Source organism: Aspergillus japonicus (genome assembly GCF_003184785.1).
Source record: "Aspergillus japonicus CBS 114.51 unplaced genomic scaffold BO86scaffold_2, whole genome shotgun sequence".
Classification (NCBI taxonomy): domain Eukaryota; kingdom Fungi; phylum Ascomycota; class Eurotiomycetes; order Eurotiales; family Aspergillaceae; genus Aspergillus; species Aspergillus japonicus.
The window spans coordinates 50484-64895 of record NW_020291639.1 but is presented as its reverse complement, the minus strand read 5'-3'; the positions used below and the strand labels follow the sequence as shown (position 1 = coordinate 64895).

General features: G+C 53.0%; 8 protein-coding genes across 8 annotated transcripts; 3 read left to right on the top strand and 5 right to left on the bottom strand.

The window, feature by feature from the left end:
* The first annotated feature begins 25 nt into the window (after window positions 1–25).
* On the top strand, window positions 26–3804 carry BO86DRAFT_428483 (uncharacterized protein). Its single transcript, XM_025675587.1, has 6 exons — window positions 26–1893; window positions 1957–2000; window positions 2061–2175; window positions 2235–2294; window positions 2459–2614; window positions 2676–3804. The coding sequence occupies exons 1-6, from the start codon at window positions 57–59 to the stop codon at window positions 3740–3742; spliced, it is 3279 nt and encodes a 1092-aa protein (XP_025532637.1). The 5' UTR covers window positions 26–56; the 3' UTR covers window positions 3743–3804.
* A 42-nt stretch (window positions 3805–3846) lies between these two features.
* BO86DRAFT_384826 (DUF1993 domain-containing protein) lies at window positions 3847–4500 on the bottom strand. The gene has a single exon (XM_025670965.1). It carries the CDS (start codon window positions 4434–4436, stop codon window positions 3924–3926), a length of 513 nt encoding a protein of 170 aa, XP_025532636.1. The 5' UTR covers window positions 4437–4500; the 3' UTR covers window positions 3847–3923.
* A 220-nt stretch (window positions 4501–4720) lies between these two features.
* BO86DRAFT_405722 (SGNH/GDSL hydrolase family protein) lies at window positions 4721–5825 on the bottom strand (the record flags this gene model as incomplete). The annotated part of the gene is made up of 3 exons (XM_025674115.1): window positions 4721–5156; window positions 5211–5350; window positions 5416–5825. The coding sequence occupies 3 exons, from the start codon at window positions 5823–5825 to the stop codon at window positions 4831–4833; spliced, it is 876 nt and encodes a 291-aa protein (XP_025532635.1). The 3' UTR covers window positions 4721–4830.
* A 699-nt stretch (window positions 5826–6524) lies between these two features.
* On the bottom strand, window positions 6525–7586 carry BO86DRAFT_405721 (aromatic alcohol reductase; the record flags this gene model as incomplete). The annotated part of the gene is made up of 3 exons (XM_025674114.1): window positions 7513–7586; window positions 7038–7462; window positions 6525–6990 (listed from the first exon to the last, which is right to left on the bottom strand). The coding sequence occupies exons 1-3, from the start codon at window positions 7549–7551 to the stop codon at window positions 6525–6527; spliced, it is 930 nt and encodes a 309-aa protein (XP_025532634.1). The 5' UTR covers window positions 7552–7586.
* Window positions 7587–8295: 709 nt separating this feature from the next.
* BO86DRAFT_384823 (NAD-dependent epimerase/dehydratase family protein) lies at window positions 8296–9524 on the top strand. Its single transcript, XM_025670964.1, has one exon. It carries the CDS (start codon window positions 8446–8448, stop codon window positions 9418–9420), a length of 975 nt encoding a protein of 324 aa, XP_025532633.1. The 5' UTR covers window positions 8296–8445; the 3' UTR covers window positions 9421–9524.
* Window positions 9525–9852: 328 nt separating this feature from the next.
* On the bottom strand, window positions 9853–11759 carry BO86DRAFT_384822 (uncharacterized protein). Its single transcript, XM_025670963.1, has one exon. The coding sequence runs from the start codon at window positions 11313–11315 to the stop codon at window positions 10140–10142; it is 1176 nt and encodes a 391-aa protein (XP_025532632.1). The 5' UTR covers window positions 11316–11759; the 3' UTR covers window positions 9853–10139.
* Window positions 11185–11800, bottom strand: BO86DRAFT_72711 (uncharacterized protein). The gene has a single exon (XM_025677604.1). It carries the CDS (start codon window positions 11718–11720, stop codon window positions 11385–11387), a length of 336 nt encoding a protein of 111 aa, XP_025532631.1. The 5' UTR covers window positions 11721–11800; the 3' UTR covers window positions 11185–11384.
* Window positions 11801–12096: 296 nt separating this feature from the next.
* Window positions 12097–13778, top strand: BO86DRAFT_72682 (uncharacterized protein). The gene has a single exon (XM_025677603.1). It carries the CDS (start codon window positions 12404–12406, stop codon window positions 13538–13540), a length of 1137 nt encoding a protein of 378 aa, XP_025532630.1. The 5' UTR covers window positions 12097–12403; the 3' UTR covers window positions 13541–13778.
* Window positions 13779–14412: the final 634 nt, after the last annotated feature.

Sequence of the window (14412 nt, the reverse complement as noted above, 5' to 3'; positions counted from 1 at the left end):
AGTGGGACATGTTCCGACCAGAGACCTACTCCGACCAGAACAGCAAATCCTACTACATGAGCCGAGTGACCGACCCTATCGTCACCGACATGGCCCAGGTGCATGAGCGCAAGCGGATCATGATGGGAGTGGTCGAAGCGGAGCTTAAATGGCTCAAGAACGAGGACGACGCCTACACAACCATGGTGAAGGAGAAGGAGGACCTCAAGACGGAGAACACCCAGTTGACGGATCGGTTGACCATGATGGAAGCCCAAGTGCGCCAGTGGGATCCGAATCTGCTTTCCGAGAAGAAACCCACCAAGCATTCCAAGGCCAAGGAGGGCAAGGAAGCAACTGAAAACGATGAAGACGACGATGATGCGTCTGTAAAATCCCAGCAGTGGCCGACGGCGCAGCTCAATCGCGTGGAATGGGCTTCTTTTTCTGCACCTTATCATCAAGTGAAAGAGACCTTCGCCATCGATGTGCTGGAAGGGGAACCGGTCATTAGCTTCATGTCCTACTACCGCCCCTGGTGGACAACGAAGAAGAGCGTGTCAGAAGAGAAAAAAGCCCCTGCAGCAAAAAAGAGGCTCGGTCCCCCTGGTCAAGGGCCCATGCCCGAACGCATTCGCATTAACTCCCAGCAGATTCTCAAGATTCTTCAAAAGCTGGAACCGGATAACTTCACCGACGCCGATGAATCCCTGATTATGATCCGGCCGTTCAAGGCCCTGGTGTTCTTTGAGGATCAGCTCCGCCAAATCCACCAGGTGCTTCTGGAGAAGCATCGAGGAGCAAAGTCGGAGTCGCCCGAGGCTAAAAAGGGTGAAGAGACAGCAGGATCGGAAGAGAAAGAAGCTCGCCCCAGCTCTCCAACCACCGCAGATCAACCGGGAGAAAGCCGAGAAGGCGAGGAGAATCAAGGCAACCCCGTGAGTGAGGTACTCAAAGACGAGTTTACCTCGTCAGAAACCGCACTTGAGCAGCTGCAGGTGTTGATCAACTTTCTCGACTTGGATGTCAAAGCCAAGATGGATTATGTCCGCAGCGAGCAGTGCCACCGCGTGTCGTTTGCGGATGTTTGGTATCTCTTTCGACCCGGCGATGAAGTTGTGGACCAGGTCGGGAAGCAAGCATATCGTATCATCGGCGTCACCAGCTCGCCGCATAAGGTCATGTCTCCCTACCGGAACTGGGAGACTTCCAGCAAAGATGAGCCCACAGTGATGCTGCAATGCGTTCACATCGACTTCGACGGGAAATATCTGGGGCCGGTGCTGCAAACTTTCCGAATCGCACGGTTCGACGGGGAAAAGGCCATCACCTCGCTTCGTGTCTTTCCCATCCGACTGGCGGGCACAAGAGCGGGCGACCTAACGCCCATTGTGGATGTTAGGCAGAAACTCATTGCCCGTGGCAAGATGTTCATTGACGTCTTAGCCAAGAAGCACATGCACTACAGTGGGCTGACGCTGGAGACTCGCGATGAAGTGGACGGCCAAGTGGTGATCGATTTCGAGAAGGCCTTCGAGAGCGAAGACAAATCCAAGCAGCCCGCCGAGCTTGGCGACAACAACGGTGGGGATGGTGGGGAAGAAGAGCTGGAGAAGGTGTGGCGGCCAAAGATCCGCAGTCTGATCAGCGTTGAGGTCCCTGATATCTCCGAATCCGACTGCACAGCCGCGTGCTGCGCCAGAGAACGCGTGCACAAAGACCTCTATGCCGAGCAGAAGCGGAACGAACACTATCGCAACAGTCTGATTCCGGAGGAGCTGTCCCAGCAGCCCTCTGCTGCCATCTACCCCCGGGTGAAGAGTTCGCGATCATCCGACGACGCTCTTTCCGACGATGATTTTGTGATCATGAGTTATCGAGTGTTCGGCTTCAGCCTGCGAAGTCGCAAATGGGGTACGTCAGAGCCGTGTCCGGATTTTGTCAAGTATTATTTCTAATGTGAATTTCTCATTACAGAGAAGCTCGACCTCACCCATCTCAGCTACATCCGAGGCATCCGCGTGGAGAGCCAGGGCGACAACCAAGGCAAACCACAGGTTCGAGAAACGGCGTTCGATCAGCTAGTGCTGGAGGAAGGCCACAAGAAGATGTTGCTGTCTCTGGTTGCACAACACTATCGGGACAAGGAGTCACCCACCGCTGCGAATGAGCAAGTTGATATCGTGCGCGGAAAAGGTAAGTCTGGATGGGAGGTTGTATGACACTAGTATTGATGCTGATTGTTGGATGTTCAGGCAAGGGACTCATTATCCTCCTCCACGGTGCTCCCGGGGTGGGCAAGACCACAACGGCAGGTGCGTGTTGAGCCCCTTTTTGGTTGAGATGATTGAGAGATGAATTGACCGTTGATACAGAGGGTGTGGCCGAGCTCTTTGAAAAGCCCCTTTTCCAGATCACCTGCGGTAAGCTCTCCTGTTCCCAGGCCCTAGCTCAAGTTGCCAACTGACACGCATTCCAGGTGACCTGGGCACCACAGCTGAGAGCGTCGAGCATGCTCTCGAGACGAACTTCGCCTTGGCTCATCGATGGGGCTGTATCCTGTTGTTGGACGAGGCGGACGTGTTCTTGGCTAAGCGAACGCCTCAGGACTTCAAGCGAAATGGCCTAGTTTCTGGTATGTTTCGGACCGCCGCGAGCTTCGAGAAAGGCTTGAAGTCATTGACTCAGTTTTTCAGTCTTCCTGCGAGTGCTCGAATACTATGCTGGAATCCTCTTCCTCACTACCAACCGCATCGGGGACTTTGACGAGGCGTTCGGATCCCGTATCCATATCAGTCTTCACTACCCCCAGTTGACGCTGCCAGCCACCAGGGAGATTTTTTTGCTGAACATGAGGCTCATCCAGCAGCGATTCACGGAAAAGAAGCGAAACATTACGGTCGATCGGGACGCTATCCTGGCGATGGTAGAGAAGTACTGGAAGACGCACAAGAAGATGCGCTGGAACGGACGACAGATCCGCAATGCGTGCCAGACGGCTTTGGCCCTGGCGGAATTCGAGGCTGGAGGCGGCAGTCACGAGAAGATCATCGACCCGACCGCAGAGGTCAGGCTTAGCGTCACGCATCTCGAGACGGTTTCTAAGGCCTACCTTGAGTTCATGCAGTATCTGAGGAAGCTCTACAAGGTGGACCAAGACCGACTGGCGCAGCGACGGGGTGTCCGAGCGAGGGAACTGGACGGCAAGAAGATGAACTTCACGGATGACGAGGACGACCACTCGGACTTTGATGACGGAGCGGATATCTTCTCCTCAAGCAAGAAGACCTCCTCGTCCAATCCCGAAACCCCGACGCCTGGACTACTCTCACCAGCTTCCTTATCCCAGTCCCTCACGCTGAGCTCGTCGCCCACGCCTGTGTCGTTATTCAACAGCGGCACCACTGCATTGCAAGAAACCAGTCCTGCACCCCAAGCAACAGGCCCTCCGACCTTTCCCGGCTATCCGTCTCAACTACCTGGATACCCTCCGGCGTTCCCTCAGGGATGGCCCCAGGCAGCTCCGCCACAAATGCAGGCAGGCTTCGGATACGGGCAACAGCCGCAGCAGCCGCAGCAGCCGCAGCAGCCGCAACAGCCACCTCAGCAAATGGCACAAGTGTGGCAGAATATGAATCCAGCCATGTGGCAGCAAGCCATGCTTCAGGGCCAGATGCCCCCGATGCCAGGGATGCCAGGGATGGGTCCAGGAATGCCAGGCCAACAGCCACCCCCCGGAGGACCTGGGTCCGAGAAGCCTTAGGAGCTTGAAAAGGGCAGCGGTTCGGATGCGCACATACATTTACACTTGTAGGGTTACTTGACAACTCTATTATATGGAATACCAATCAGACTTCATTTTGCTTCATACATACACCTCTTTTCTGCTGCGGGGATCAACCCCGGAAACCACTAAACAAGCACCCGCAATCGATCTCAACCATTCAGGAAAGGAAATTCTTCAAGAAATCCAACTTGCCAAGGGGCACACCCTGAGCCCGCAGGATGGCGTACGCCGTCGTGATGTGGAAATAGACATTGGGCAGCCCGAAGTTGAGGGCGTAGGACTCCGGAGTGAACTCGATCTCGTGGTCGCCCAGGGGCGCCTTGAACGCCGTCTGCTCCTTGTCGGCAAAGCCCGCCGGGGTGAGCTGCTGGATCTCGGCGAGGGCGGCGTCGATGCTGGTGTAGAGGTCCTGGTACGTTTTGGCCTCGGGCAGAGGAGCCGGGGGGTCCACTAGCTGGGTGCGGGCGATGGTCTTGCGGATGTTGAGCACGGTGGCAAAGATCTGAAAGGAGAGAGGCTTCATGTCCTCGTAGAGACGGGCGTTGAGGAGGGTATCAAGAGCGATGCCCTTCTCAGTGGCATACTCCTCGCCCTTCTTGAGGATGTGGGAGAGCGTCTGGAGACCATTGATGAAGGTCGGGATGGTAATGGTGTACACGGTGGAAGACATGGTTGCCAGGAATGAAATGTTATTGGGAGGAGATGGTGTGATTTTATTGGAAGCTGATTGCTTGGTTCATGCTTTGTGTTAGTTATAGTTGGTGACTTTATAGTGATCTTTTTATTTGATGTGGGGAAGGGAAAGGGGGTGGGGAATTAGTAATCGGGGCTTCCACGGAATTCTATCCCCAGATTGCTTCACTGCATTCAAGTCTGACAAATCAACAAAGATCTGCATCCTACTATAAAAGTTGTCCATTCTCTCATTAATAATCCAGTGTCTCACAAGGATCAGACCGAGTCAGCGCTCCCATGGTTGTGATCACCGAACATGTATTGCCATAGTGCGATTGACACCCGAGCATGAAGCCCCAAACCATGGTTCAAGGCAGTCGACTCAAGTACTAGGTAAAGAAGCTCCCCTTCCACGCACCTGCGACCGCTTGAGCCACCGCATCCTGGATTACAATCCCCGGGTGAAAGTCGTTGAACCATAGACAAGTGACGCCGTCGGAGTTCCAGCACTCCGCCGCCGCTCCGCCGCTGTCTAGGATACTGTTAAAGACCGGCTGTGTGTCCACGACCTTGACGATGGCGTCGGGATGCGTTTGAGTGAGTGCCTCGGCTTCCTCGACGAGGATAGTGTTCCAGTGCTCAATGGCAGCTTTCAAGCGAGGGATCGTGTAATCCGGATCCGACCCTTGCATGATGTTAGGCGTGCGTTCGATCGCTGTACATCAGATGGTCAGAGAGGAGCTTCAGAGCCAGGAAGTGGAAAGCATACGAGGAACAGTCAAGAGGGCAAAGTTACGGGCGCCACCTTGATACACAAGCTCAAGTTGTTCGAAAAGCTGATTTAAAATCTCCCTTTCCAGGGTGGCGGCGCTGGTTTGGTACCAGGATCCTGCTACATCGTTGACGCCTCTGGTATGGTCAGCATGGGGTTTTTTCTTAGCATCGATAATTTAACCCAGCAAGAGCAGCCTTACATCCACACTGCAAACAGAGTATTCTTCGCACTCCATGGTGCCCATGACGGTGGTGGGGACAAGTACTCCTGATATTCGGCTACCTGATCAATGATGGAGTATACCGTCGGAAGATATGGCGCCACGAGTGAAGCATTGACAGTAGCTCCTCCATACGCGAGGTTGTAGCTCAGGAGAAGGGAGTTGTTGTATTTGGCAACGATGTCGGAGATCCAGTTGGTTCCTCCAGATGCGGTCCACCCCGGATAGGGAGGGTTTCCGAGCGGGTTCGCAGCGGAGGGCTTGGTGCCGGTGATATTAAAGGTGGTGGACGTGTATGAATCTCCGAAACTGATCACGTACTTGGTCGTAGCAGCGGCTGACCAGGCGAGGGCCAAGCTTGCCCCAGCAAAGGCATATAGTGTTTTCATCTTGCCAGACAGGATCGACTACCTTGAGGACTCTGATCAATCACCATCGAGTAACTGTCGAGGCATAGATCTCCATCCAGAGGAAGCAATGATCGGTGGGGTAGGGATTGCTAGATATAGACAGAACAAGGATAAGATCAAATGCATTTATCCCACAGTCATGCTGGACCCAGAGGTTAAATGGCAGTCGCATTGGGCCAATCAATGTTGTCTGGCAGGGAGGAATACTTCAGATTCATTCCAGTTTCCTGGCACTATCCCCCATTGGCAACGGAGCTTTTGCATGTTCGGAGTAAGCACCCGCGGCGGCAGAGTTTACACTGCATGAGAGATACAGATGTTCCGTGTCTAAGTGACCACGGGCTTGGCAATTGTCGGACATTAGGCTTTTATACCTACAGTAGGTATAGTAGTGGTCCAGAATCAGGTAGGCCTTCAACGGCACTGTGCTGCTCTGGGGCCGGCCCCTGCCCACACTTTTCGGGTGCAAGTATAACTAGAGTGAGCCTGAATTCGTAAACCTGGCACTTGCATTTGAGAGTCGAAAGAAGAACGTCCAGCAAACCATTTGAAGTAATTCGTAAACTCGTTGCAATTTTCGCTAGGCTCGATATGTGTATGTAGGTTGAAGCTCCCAGTGATCTATTGAAATGCCAGATATTGTCACAGTCCCTCGAACCACGAGCTTGCTCAGCGCGATCAGAATCCTGGATGTCCCACCTCAGCGAGCGCCTCCATGACCACTTCTTCCAAATGCTTCTCCGGCAATCCGAACTCCTTGTTGCGCACTGGCCGCACAGGTTCGAAGTGACCGCTGTATTCGCCCTGCGTGAACCCGATGTTGATCAACCCGTATCCAGCAAAAGCGTCACCCTGCTTCCAGGCAGCCTTCAGGGTAGGGATCAGCTCCTTGGTGTTGATCGACTTGCGCTGCCATTGCTCCCCGGTAAGACGCTCAATGGTCTCCACGAGCTCCTTTTGGGAGGTGGCGAAGTCACTGGTGAAGACGATCTGGTTGGCGGTGGAGCTGGGGTTCAGCAGGATACGGTTCAGCGTGAGGGCGGTGTTGTCCAGGGTCGTCGTCGAGAACTTGCCGGTGCCATCATCGGTCAGAGTCATGGTTCGGTTGGGGTAATCCAGACCGAGGAAATTGTTGCGAAGGGACCTGCCTTCATTAGCAACGAATCCTGATAGATGACATGGGGTACGAACCAGCCAATCCACATGCCACAAGCAATGGCCGTCCATGTTAGACCATCGGCCTCTTTCGATCGGAGGTACGCTTGCACTTGTCCTTTGTCTTTGAAGACTGGGGAAAGTTCCTGTGCAGCGGGGGTGTTGTTATCCAACCCGTATTCCGATGGCACAAACCGCTTGACGCCCGCGGTGACGGCGGCGTCGATGAACTTCAGCTGCTCGGCGACCGAGAAACTTGTGATCGCATTGACAACCGCATCTTGGCCTTGGAAGGCCTTGACCAGGTCTTCCTTGGGGTAAGTATCCGGGATGGTGATGATGTTGGCGGTGGAGGGAAGACTGGCGCGAGCCTTGGACGACTCTCTGGTGAGAACCCTGACTTTAAACGTTGGCTCGGACAGTAGCGAGTTGAGCAGAACGCTTCCCAGTGAGCCACCTCCCTGCGACAATTGATTAGCGAGGATTCTATGTAACGGATTGGCGGACATACCCCGACGAGGATGACATTTTGGTAACCCTGTTCGCTCATGGTGATGCAATTGGTGATGCAATTGGTATCGATCTAATTGTCCGTCAGACCAGAGAAATGAGTAGATGAGATTGTTGTTGATCTGGAGCATCACAAGTCTCATTCTGGATCTATATATACCGAAGATTCGTCGTATACCCATGGGGTGCTGTAAGATCACTAATCTGTGTAAGCAGAAGCAGATCCCGGATCACTAATCGGGGAGGCTTTACGAGATGGTCAGCCCGTATCGCCTGCCCGGCGAGATTTAGTGCTGACCTTTGAGATCCCATGGCCTGCTCCTCGTTATATGGTGCTTGGTCTGCTATCGCATCGCAGCATAACATATAGCATATAGCATAGATAGCATAGACAGTATGAATTGTGATTTTGGAGACCACTTGATCGAGCCTCGCTCATTGCCGGTGAAAAACGATTCCTCCGCTCATTATCGCTGGCTCGCTGGGGAAAGGCATTGTGGTCGGACGAATGCCCGAGAGCCTGAGAGTAAGTAAGTTCATCTAGCATCTATCAATAAACCGTGAACAGTAAACAGTAAATAGTAAATAGTTAACAAGGACCTCATTTTTTCGGCTTTGACCAAGGGGACAACTTAACTTATGCTAGATGACAGATGAGCATGCTGAGTAATTGTGCGGAGAAATGACTCAGCCATGATGTCAGCTTCATCGCTCACCGCTTACGATAAGATAAGAAAGCCCAGAACTCCAGACCTCCAGACCTCCACAGTCATCTTGTCGTCATGCATTGCATTGTTGGCTGTTTCTCTACCAGCTACCATCATTCTCGCGTCATGAAATCGAGTTATGATTATGAGCCTCCTTGATGGCCCCTCACCATCATTGAAACCTCAAATCCACCGCCTCCTCCTCCTCCTCCTCCTCCTCCTCCTCCATGCATCGCCAAATCTCCCTCCATTCCATCCGAATCGCTTTGAATCCTCCCACCTTCGCTCGAATCGCCCCTCCTCTCCGCTTATCTTCCGCCCGAACCGTACGAAACTTCTCCCACACGAGACCGTTCGGCATGAGAATCGCTATCACCGGTGCTCGCGGCACGGTCGGACGTGAGGTCGTCAAGGCGGCTTCGAAAGCCGGCCATTCCACCGTCCAGGTCAATCGCACCGATACGGAATACGATGGCACTCCCAACTCGGAGATGAAGACGGCGGATGCGGCCAACGACTACCAGGCCACGCTCAAGGCCTTCCAGGGCTGCGACGCCGTCATTCATCTGGCCGCGATTCCCGACCCCGTCGACAAGGGCGACGATCTCGTGCACAACAATAATGTCAATTCTGCCTTCAATGGGTTTCGTGCCGCCGCCGAACTGGGCATCAAGCGCGTGTGTTACGCCTCCTCGGTCAATGCCATCGGCCTGGAATATGCCAACCGACCCCTGACGTTCGACTACTTCCCCGTCGATGAAGAGGCCGAATCCCGCCCGACGGACGCTTACGCGCTGGCCAAGGACGAAGCCGAGCTGCAGGCCCGTGCTTTTGCTCGGTGGTTCCCTGGGATGAACATTGCCTGCATGCGGATACATGCTGTGTCGTCACGGGCTGAGGCACAGCAGGCACACAAGGATAATTGGGATACTGCAGCCGTGAAGAGCCTGTGGGGTTGGGTCAGTCCGCAGGCGACCGCGAGAGCATGCCTGTTGGCTGTGGAGAAGAGTGACAACCTGAAGGGATGTGAGGTCTTCAACATCGTCGCCCCGACGACTACGCAGGATACTCCGTCCAAGGACCTGGCCCAGAAGTACTACCCCGACGCAGAGATCCGGGGCGAGCTATCAGGAAACCAGTCCTTCTTCGCCACAGACAAGGCGAAGAAGATCTTGGGATGGATACATGACGAGAAGGAGTGACTCGATGAGGTTGATTCGATTCATTCTCGCCTGTAGATCTTTGTACGTAATTCTCATTCACTAGTGACTTTAATGAAGACGGGACTGCAACTTTTGACCGGCACTGAACGTCCATGGCATGTCTGTAGTATGACTAGAGTAGTTACAACAGGCGAGAAATATATATCGCAGGCTTGTGCTCAAAAAGCTGATACAGAGACAAAGGGCCATGCTCTGGACCCACAGTAATTCTATAATTGGTTCTTATAGCTTTCCCAACTGCCGTATAAGCTCTACGGCCTCAATCCAAGGTCATCTCGTAATTATATCCTGTCAGTCTTTTGGCTTCGTGGTGGGGCAGATCAGGGAGACGCTGACTCATCAGCGGCCGCCTTTCCCCGACCGCGTCCCGTTGTCACTCTCTCTCCTTCGTTCTTCTTCTTGTCTCCGACTCCTCGACTTCTACGATGCTGCCAAAACATTATCATCTCAAGCTCGACACGGCCAGCATATTCCCCATCCAATGACTACAAGTCAGAATCTTGATTGCACTGTACGGAGCGGGTCAAGGGATCTACACGGCCGCTTACGCGTCGATCGCAAACTGCGCTTGCTACTCGCTGCTCTTGGCATTGATCCGGTCGCACAACGCATGCGAAGCAAGGTTGTCAGGAAAGTGTATGGTGGGTAGTAGAGATTTGGATAGGTTTGTAATTTGTGCAAATTGGGATCACAAGGCTTCAAAACAGCGACATCAGTCTCATGAGCATTGAGTGCTCGGGAAAGCCTTCCGCAACCAACCGCGGAGCACAACTCGGCGACCTGCTACCACGCTTCTCCGAAGAAGACGCCGTATAATCCTTATGATCCTTCCAATCATGGCTGACTTGATGCTCTGGAAGATGCGCCTCCAATGGTATATCACAACAGCTGTTATCGTGTGAGGAAAAGCTTCCATGACCCGAAGACTCAAGGTCGTCGTCTTCAGTCCACCGGGCCTTCAATACAGGGAACAAAGCCACTGGGGCGTCTCCAATTAGTCGACGGATCTGAAGAGGCCCGGAATCAGTTCGGCATACTTCGAGCCGAGTCATTGAACTTTTTGCATACTGCACAAGCTCATGGAGAATCCACGCCAGCCGTCCCAGTAGCTCTTGCTTGTCTCGCTCCCATTGCGTGATTTGCTCTCGCATGTCCTGCACCCGAATATCAGTGAACAAGCCCCGATCGTGATACGCCACGACCAGAGTTGGGATCTGTGACACCCAAAGACGAGGAGTCAGATCTGTCATATCGATCTCTTTCTTTACAGTGCGGGTCTGGAAGTCAAACATTGAGCGTGTCTTGATGTCAATGATAGCGCTCTGGGAGATCAACCGTCCTCCTTCGCGAACTTTTAGATCTCCGGAGCTTTGAGTTGGTTCCGGAGTGTGGTCTCCTCCGAGTTTACCAATCAGACTGGCGACTTCAGCCTCCAGAGTTTTATTCGGCATTCTTCTTTGACCATCAGAGCTACTGCACTCTTGTCGTTGCGACCCCTTCTCTGGTATGTATCCGTCCGACTCAAAGCGAAGGAGGAAACGAAGACCACCGAAGACATACTGAATAATCCGTTGATGGGACTCTGAACCAGCAAGATCAGGTCTCCAAGTTGTGTATTCATCCAGAAACGTGTGCCCGTACCCCCGAACATCAGGTATCAAGTCCTTTGGCGAGTTCTCGCGCCTAACGAAAAAGACGGTGTCGCCCACCGTTTCCAGGACAAACCTGAAGCTTTTGTCGACCCCTCGGGCAAAACGATTGAGATTGCCCAAAGTACTGGAGCAGATCACGATATCGGTGTTGGCAAGATCATATTCTGGACACTGCTTTTCGATTGCCGTAAAAGCCGCCTCCCATGGATAGGCAGGATACATAGCAGCATTAGGGTCACGTAAATACTCTCCGCAGTCGGGTTGGAGTTGCCTGTCCTCTGTTGGGGGAATCTAGACAGGTGGCTCGCCTAGCGAGATGGGATTTGTTAGCGTTGAAGTCCCGAGTCCATCACTGGGATGGAAAGCTATACCCGGAATTATGATTGACGGCGATTCGCGCCCCAACCACGTGTACGATGTCAAGTATTCGCAGGAGGTAATTCGGGAACTTTCTTGAGATCTCCCAAGGTTAGATTGCTCGATCTCCACAAGCAGTGGACCACATGGAGGGGCCGGGGACTCGTAGACCGGTTCTGGTTTGCGCGTCTGGTGGCCAAGCCCAAGCCAGCCCCGTCGCGAACCACCACGAATGCTGGCTCTGTAACGTCCTGCTGGGGCTCTCAACATTCTCACTGGTGATTACAACCGACAAGAAGACGCTGAACCTGCTTATCGACGAAACCCATAGGGCCGCGAGAATCAAGAGGCATGGAGCGTGGGGAAGAAGAAGAGGATGAACGAAAGGCCTCCTTTGTGTCACATGAAGGCCCAACCGCCGGTTTCCAGCCAATTGCGCCACTGTGACATCTCAACTTTGTAGTAACCATGAACAGACCTAACCTCCAATGGTGCGTTGGTCTGGGCCGGGGTTGTTCCAATCCAATTCTCCCTTCTTCACCTCAGTGGCCTTCTGCTTCCTCTTCCCCGTCTGGTACTATACCCATCTGCTATAGAAGTGCCCGAATAGAATCTTCCACGCAATGGCTACTCGCTCAGACCGCCTCATGAAATATCTATGGCTCATTGAAAAAGGTAAGAGACGAGTGGAAAAGCCCGCCAACGCCAAGCTGTTTCTAGAATCACTTTGTGCACAAGAGGACTCTCTGCGTTGTGTCGAGAGGGTGCTTGCTTCTCCGAGCCTCTTGGAGTCACTGCAGAATAGCTTCCGTGTCGACTCATCAACTGGGTTCGTCAACACTTCGGCTGCAGAATTCTTGAGCTACATATGAGACCCGATCATCGAGAGCTTTGGCAATGGACAATTTCTCCGCCAGCTTGTCTCCTGCATCACCGTTCCTCGCACCTTCTGGATGGTATTCTTGCACGCTCACACCTTGAAGAAACTCAGCGAACACGCAGAGTCAAGTTTTGCCTGGTTGCTTCTGAGGCTGCTCAGCTCGCCAGGATGCTCCTCCGATTTTATTGACACTGCCGAGGACGATACGCAGAGTCGAACGTTCCTCGATTCACCCTCCCTGGAAATCAGGACTATCGGATATCGGATCCAGAGCATTATGAAGACCATCAGGGCCAAGGTGGATCTAGACGATAGATACTGGCCAGGAGGGAGGCACGACAACGATTTTGAGGACTTTCGGGAAATCTCAATTTTGCCCACTCCGGATGAAATTGCTTCAGTCGAAATTCCGTACTATAGGCGAATGTGTGATGTCTACAACGTCCCCGAAGCACAACGGGCTGCAACGCATTACGATAACCAGTTTCGCCTGTTGAGAGAAGATCTTCTCGCCGAGCTGCGCAATGACCTCCAGATCGCTCGCGGTCAGAAGAAAGGAAGGAGATCTGCTCCACCGGTGCATGGGCTATGTTTGACAGGAGTTGGCTGTGGCACTGACGACCGGAGAAAAACCTGCTATCTGGAGTTCGCGTGCACGATGGGCTTGCCACACCTGTCTTGCTTGCCCAAGGCGGATCGCACGAAGTTGCTCGATGACAACCCACACATATTCAGGCACCAGGCATTTGGGTGCTTGTTGAGCAAACGGGAGATTGTCGCATTTGTATCCCTTGATCGGGGGTCCTCGGACTTGCTTGATGATCTTCCCATTCTCGCGCTGGTGGTGTCTGGCAGTGATGAATTAACTCGCCTATTTACCTGCGCCAAAGTGGGCCCGCCCTTCGCCTTCCTACCCGTTCATACGCCAATCTTCGCTTACGAGCCGATTCTTCAACGTTTACAGCAGGTGGTGGAGTTCTCACTATCCCAAATACTGCTTGCGTCGGAGCCGAAGCCGGAGCTTCTGACGTTGGACGATGATCTTGCAACCCTTGTTCGCCAGATCCAAACCACGAACGGCAAGTCACTGGAAGCCATTCTCGACACGGACATGAAGGTGTCATTAGATGGCTCGCAGCTTCAATCGCTCTTGAATGTCCTGCAGCAGAGCGTAAGCACGATTCAGGGACCACCTGGTGAGCTTACATGAACACCTCATATGGGCCCGACCGCAGCAAAATAACCCGTGCCACTGCAGGGACCGGAAAGTCATTTCTCGGGGCATTGATCGCGAAGATCTTGCATGATAAGACAAGTAAAACGATGATGGCCATCTGCTACACCAATCATGCACTGGATCAATTCCTAGAATACCTGTTGGACATCGGCATTCTGGAATCGTCCATGGTCCGGCTTGGGTCCAGATCGACGCCGCGAACCAAGCACCTGGGACTTTTCGAACAGTCGATAGGCACTTCTATCTCTGATTCATGGTCTTTCGTCCTTCAGAAGAGGGAAGATCTGAATCAGGCAGCGAAAGAGTTAGAAGCATGCTCGTCACAATTTCACGCCGATAACATAACCAGAGATGACATTCTTGAGTATCTGGAATTCTCGGACGAAAGCGACTTTTTTGACGCATTTACCATACCTGATCAGCAAGACGGCTTGCGAAGCAGCATTGAATGCGCCCGGAGCTCTCACGCCTAGTCCGACAGCTCACGTATCCTGAGCTGCAAGACTCCGAGAGCACACTCAAGCGACCAAGGCTCCGCGGATTTCAGGATAATATTGTGTTTGTTGATCACTCTCACCCTGAGCGTGAGCTCCATGAGATATCCGAAAAAAGAGACCCCAGTATGAAGACTAGCAAGCAGAATCTGTATGAGGTTGAAATGGCCTTGAAGATTGTTAAGTATCTTGGCCAGCAAGGGTACGGTACAGACGACATGGTCATCCTGACACCGTACCTAGGCAGCTGTCTCTTTTGCGCACAGAATTGAGCAAAACCAATGATCCGTTGTTAAACGACTTGGATTCCAGCGATCTGCTCAAGGCTGGACTGCTAACCCTCGGAAGCCC

Coding starts and splice junctions, on each gene's coding strand:
- BO86DRAFT_428483 (XM_025675587.1), top strand. CDS start 57: ATGAGCCGAGTGACCGACCCTATCGTCACCGACATGGCCCAGGTGCAT. Junction 1,894..1,956: donor CCTGCGAAGTCGCAAATGGG/GTACGTCAGAGC, acceptor TTCTCATTACAG/AGAAGCTCGACCTCACCCAT. Junction 2,295..2,458: donor GGGCAAGACCACAACGGCAG/GTGCGTGTTGAG, acceptor CACGCATTCCAG/GTGACCTGGGCACCACAGCT.
- BO86DRAFT_384823 (XM_025670964.1), top strand. CDS start 8,446: ATGCATCGCCAAATCTCCCTCCATTCCATCCGAATCGCTTTGAATCCT.
- BO86DRAFT_72682 (XM_025677603.1), top strand. CDS start 12,404: ATGGTATTCTTGCACGCTCACACCTTGAAGAAACTCAGCGAACACGCA.
- BO86DRAFT_384826 (XM_025670965.1), bottom strand. CDS start 4,436: ATGTCTTCCACCGTGTACACCATTACCATCCCGACCTTCATCAATGGT.
- BO86DRAFT_384822 (XM_025670963.1), bottom strand. CDS start 11,315: ATGTATCCTGCCTATCCATGGGAGGCGGCTTTTACGGCAATCGAAAAG.
- BO86DRAFT_72711 (XM_025677604.1), bottom strand. CDS start 11,720: ATGTTGAGAGCCCCAGCAGGACGTTACAGAGCCAGCATTCGTGGTGGT.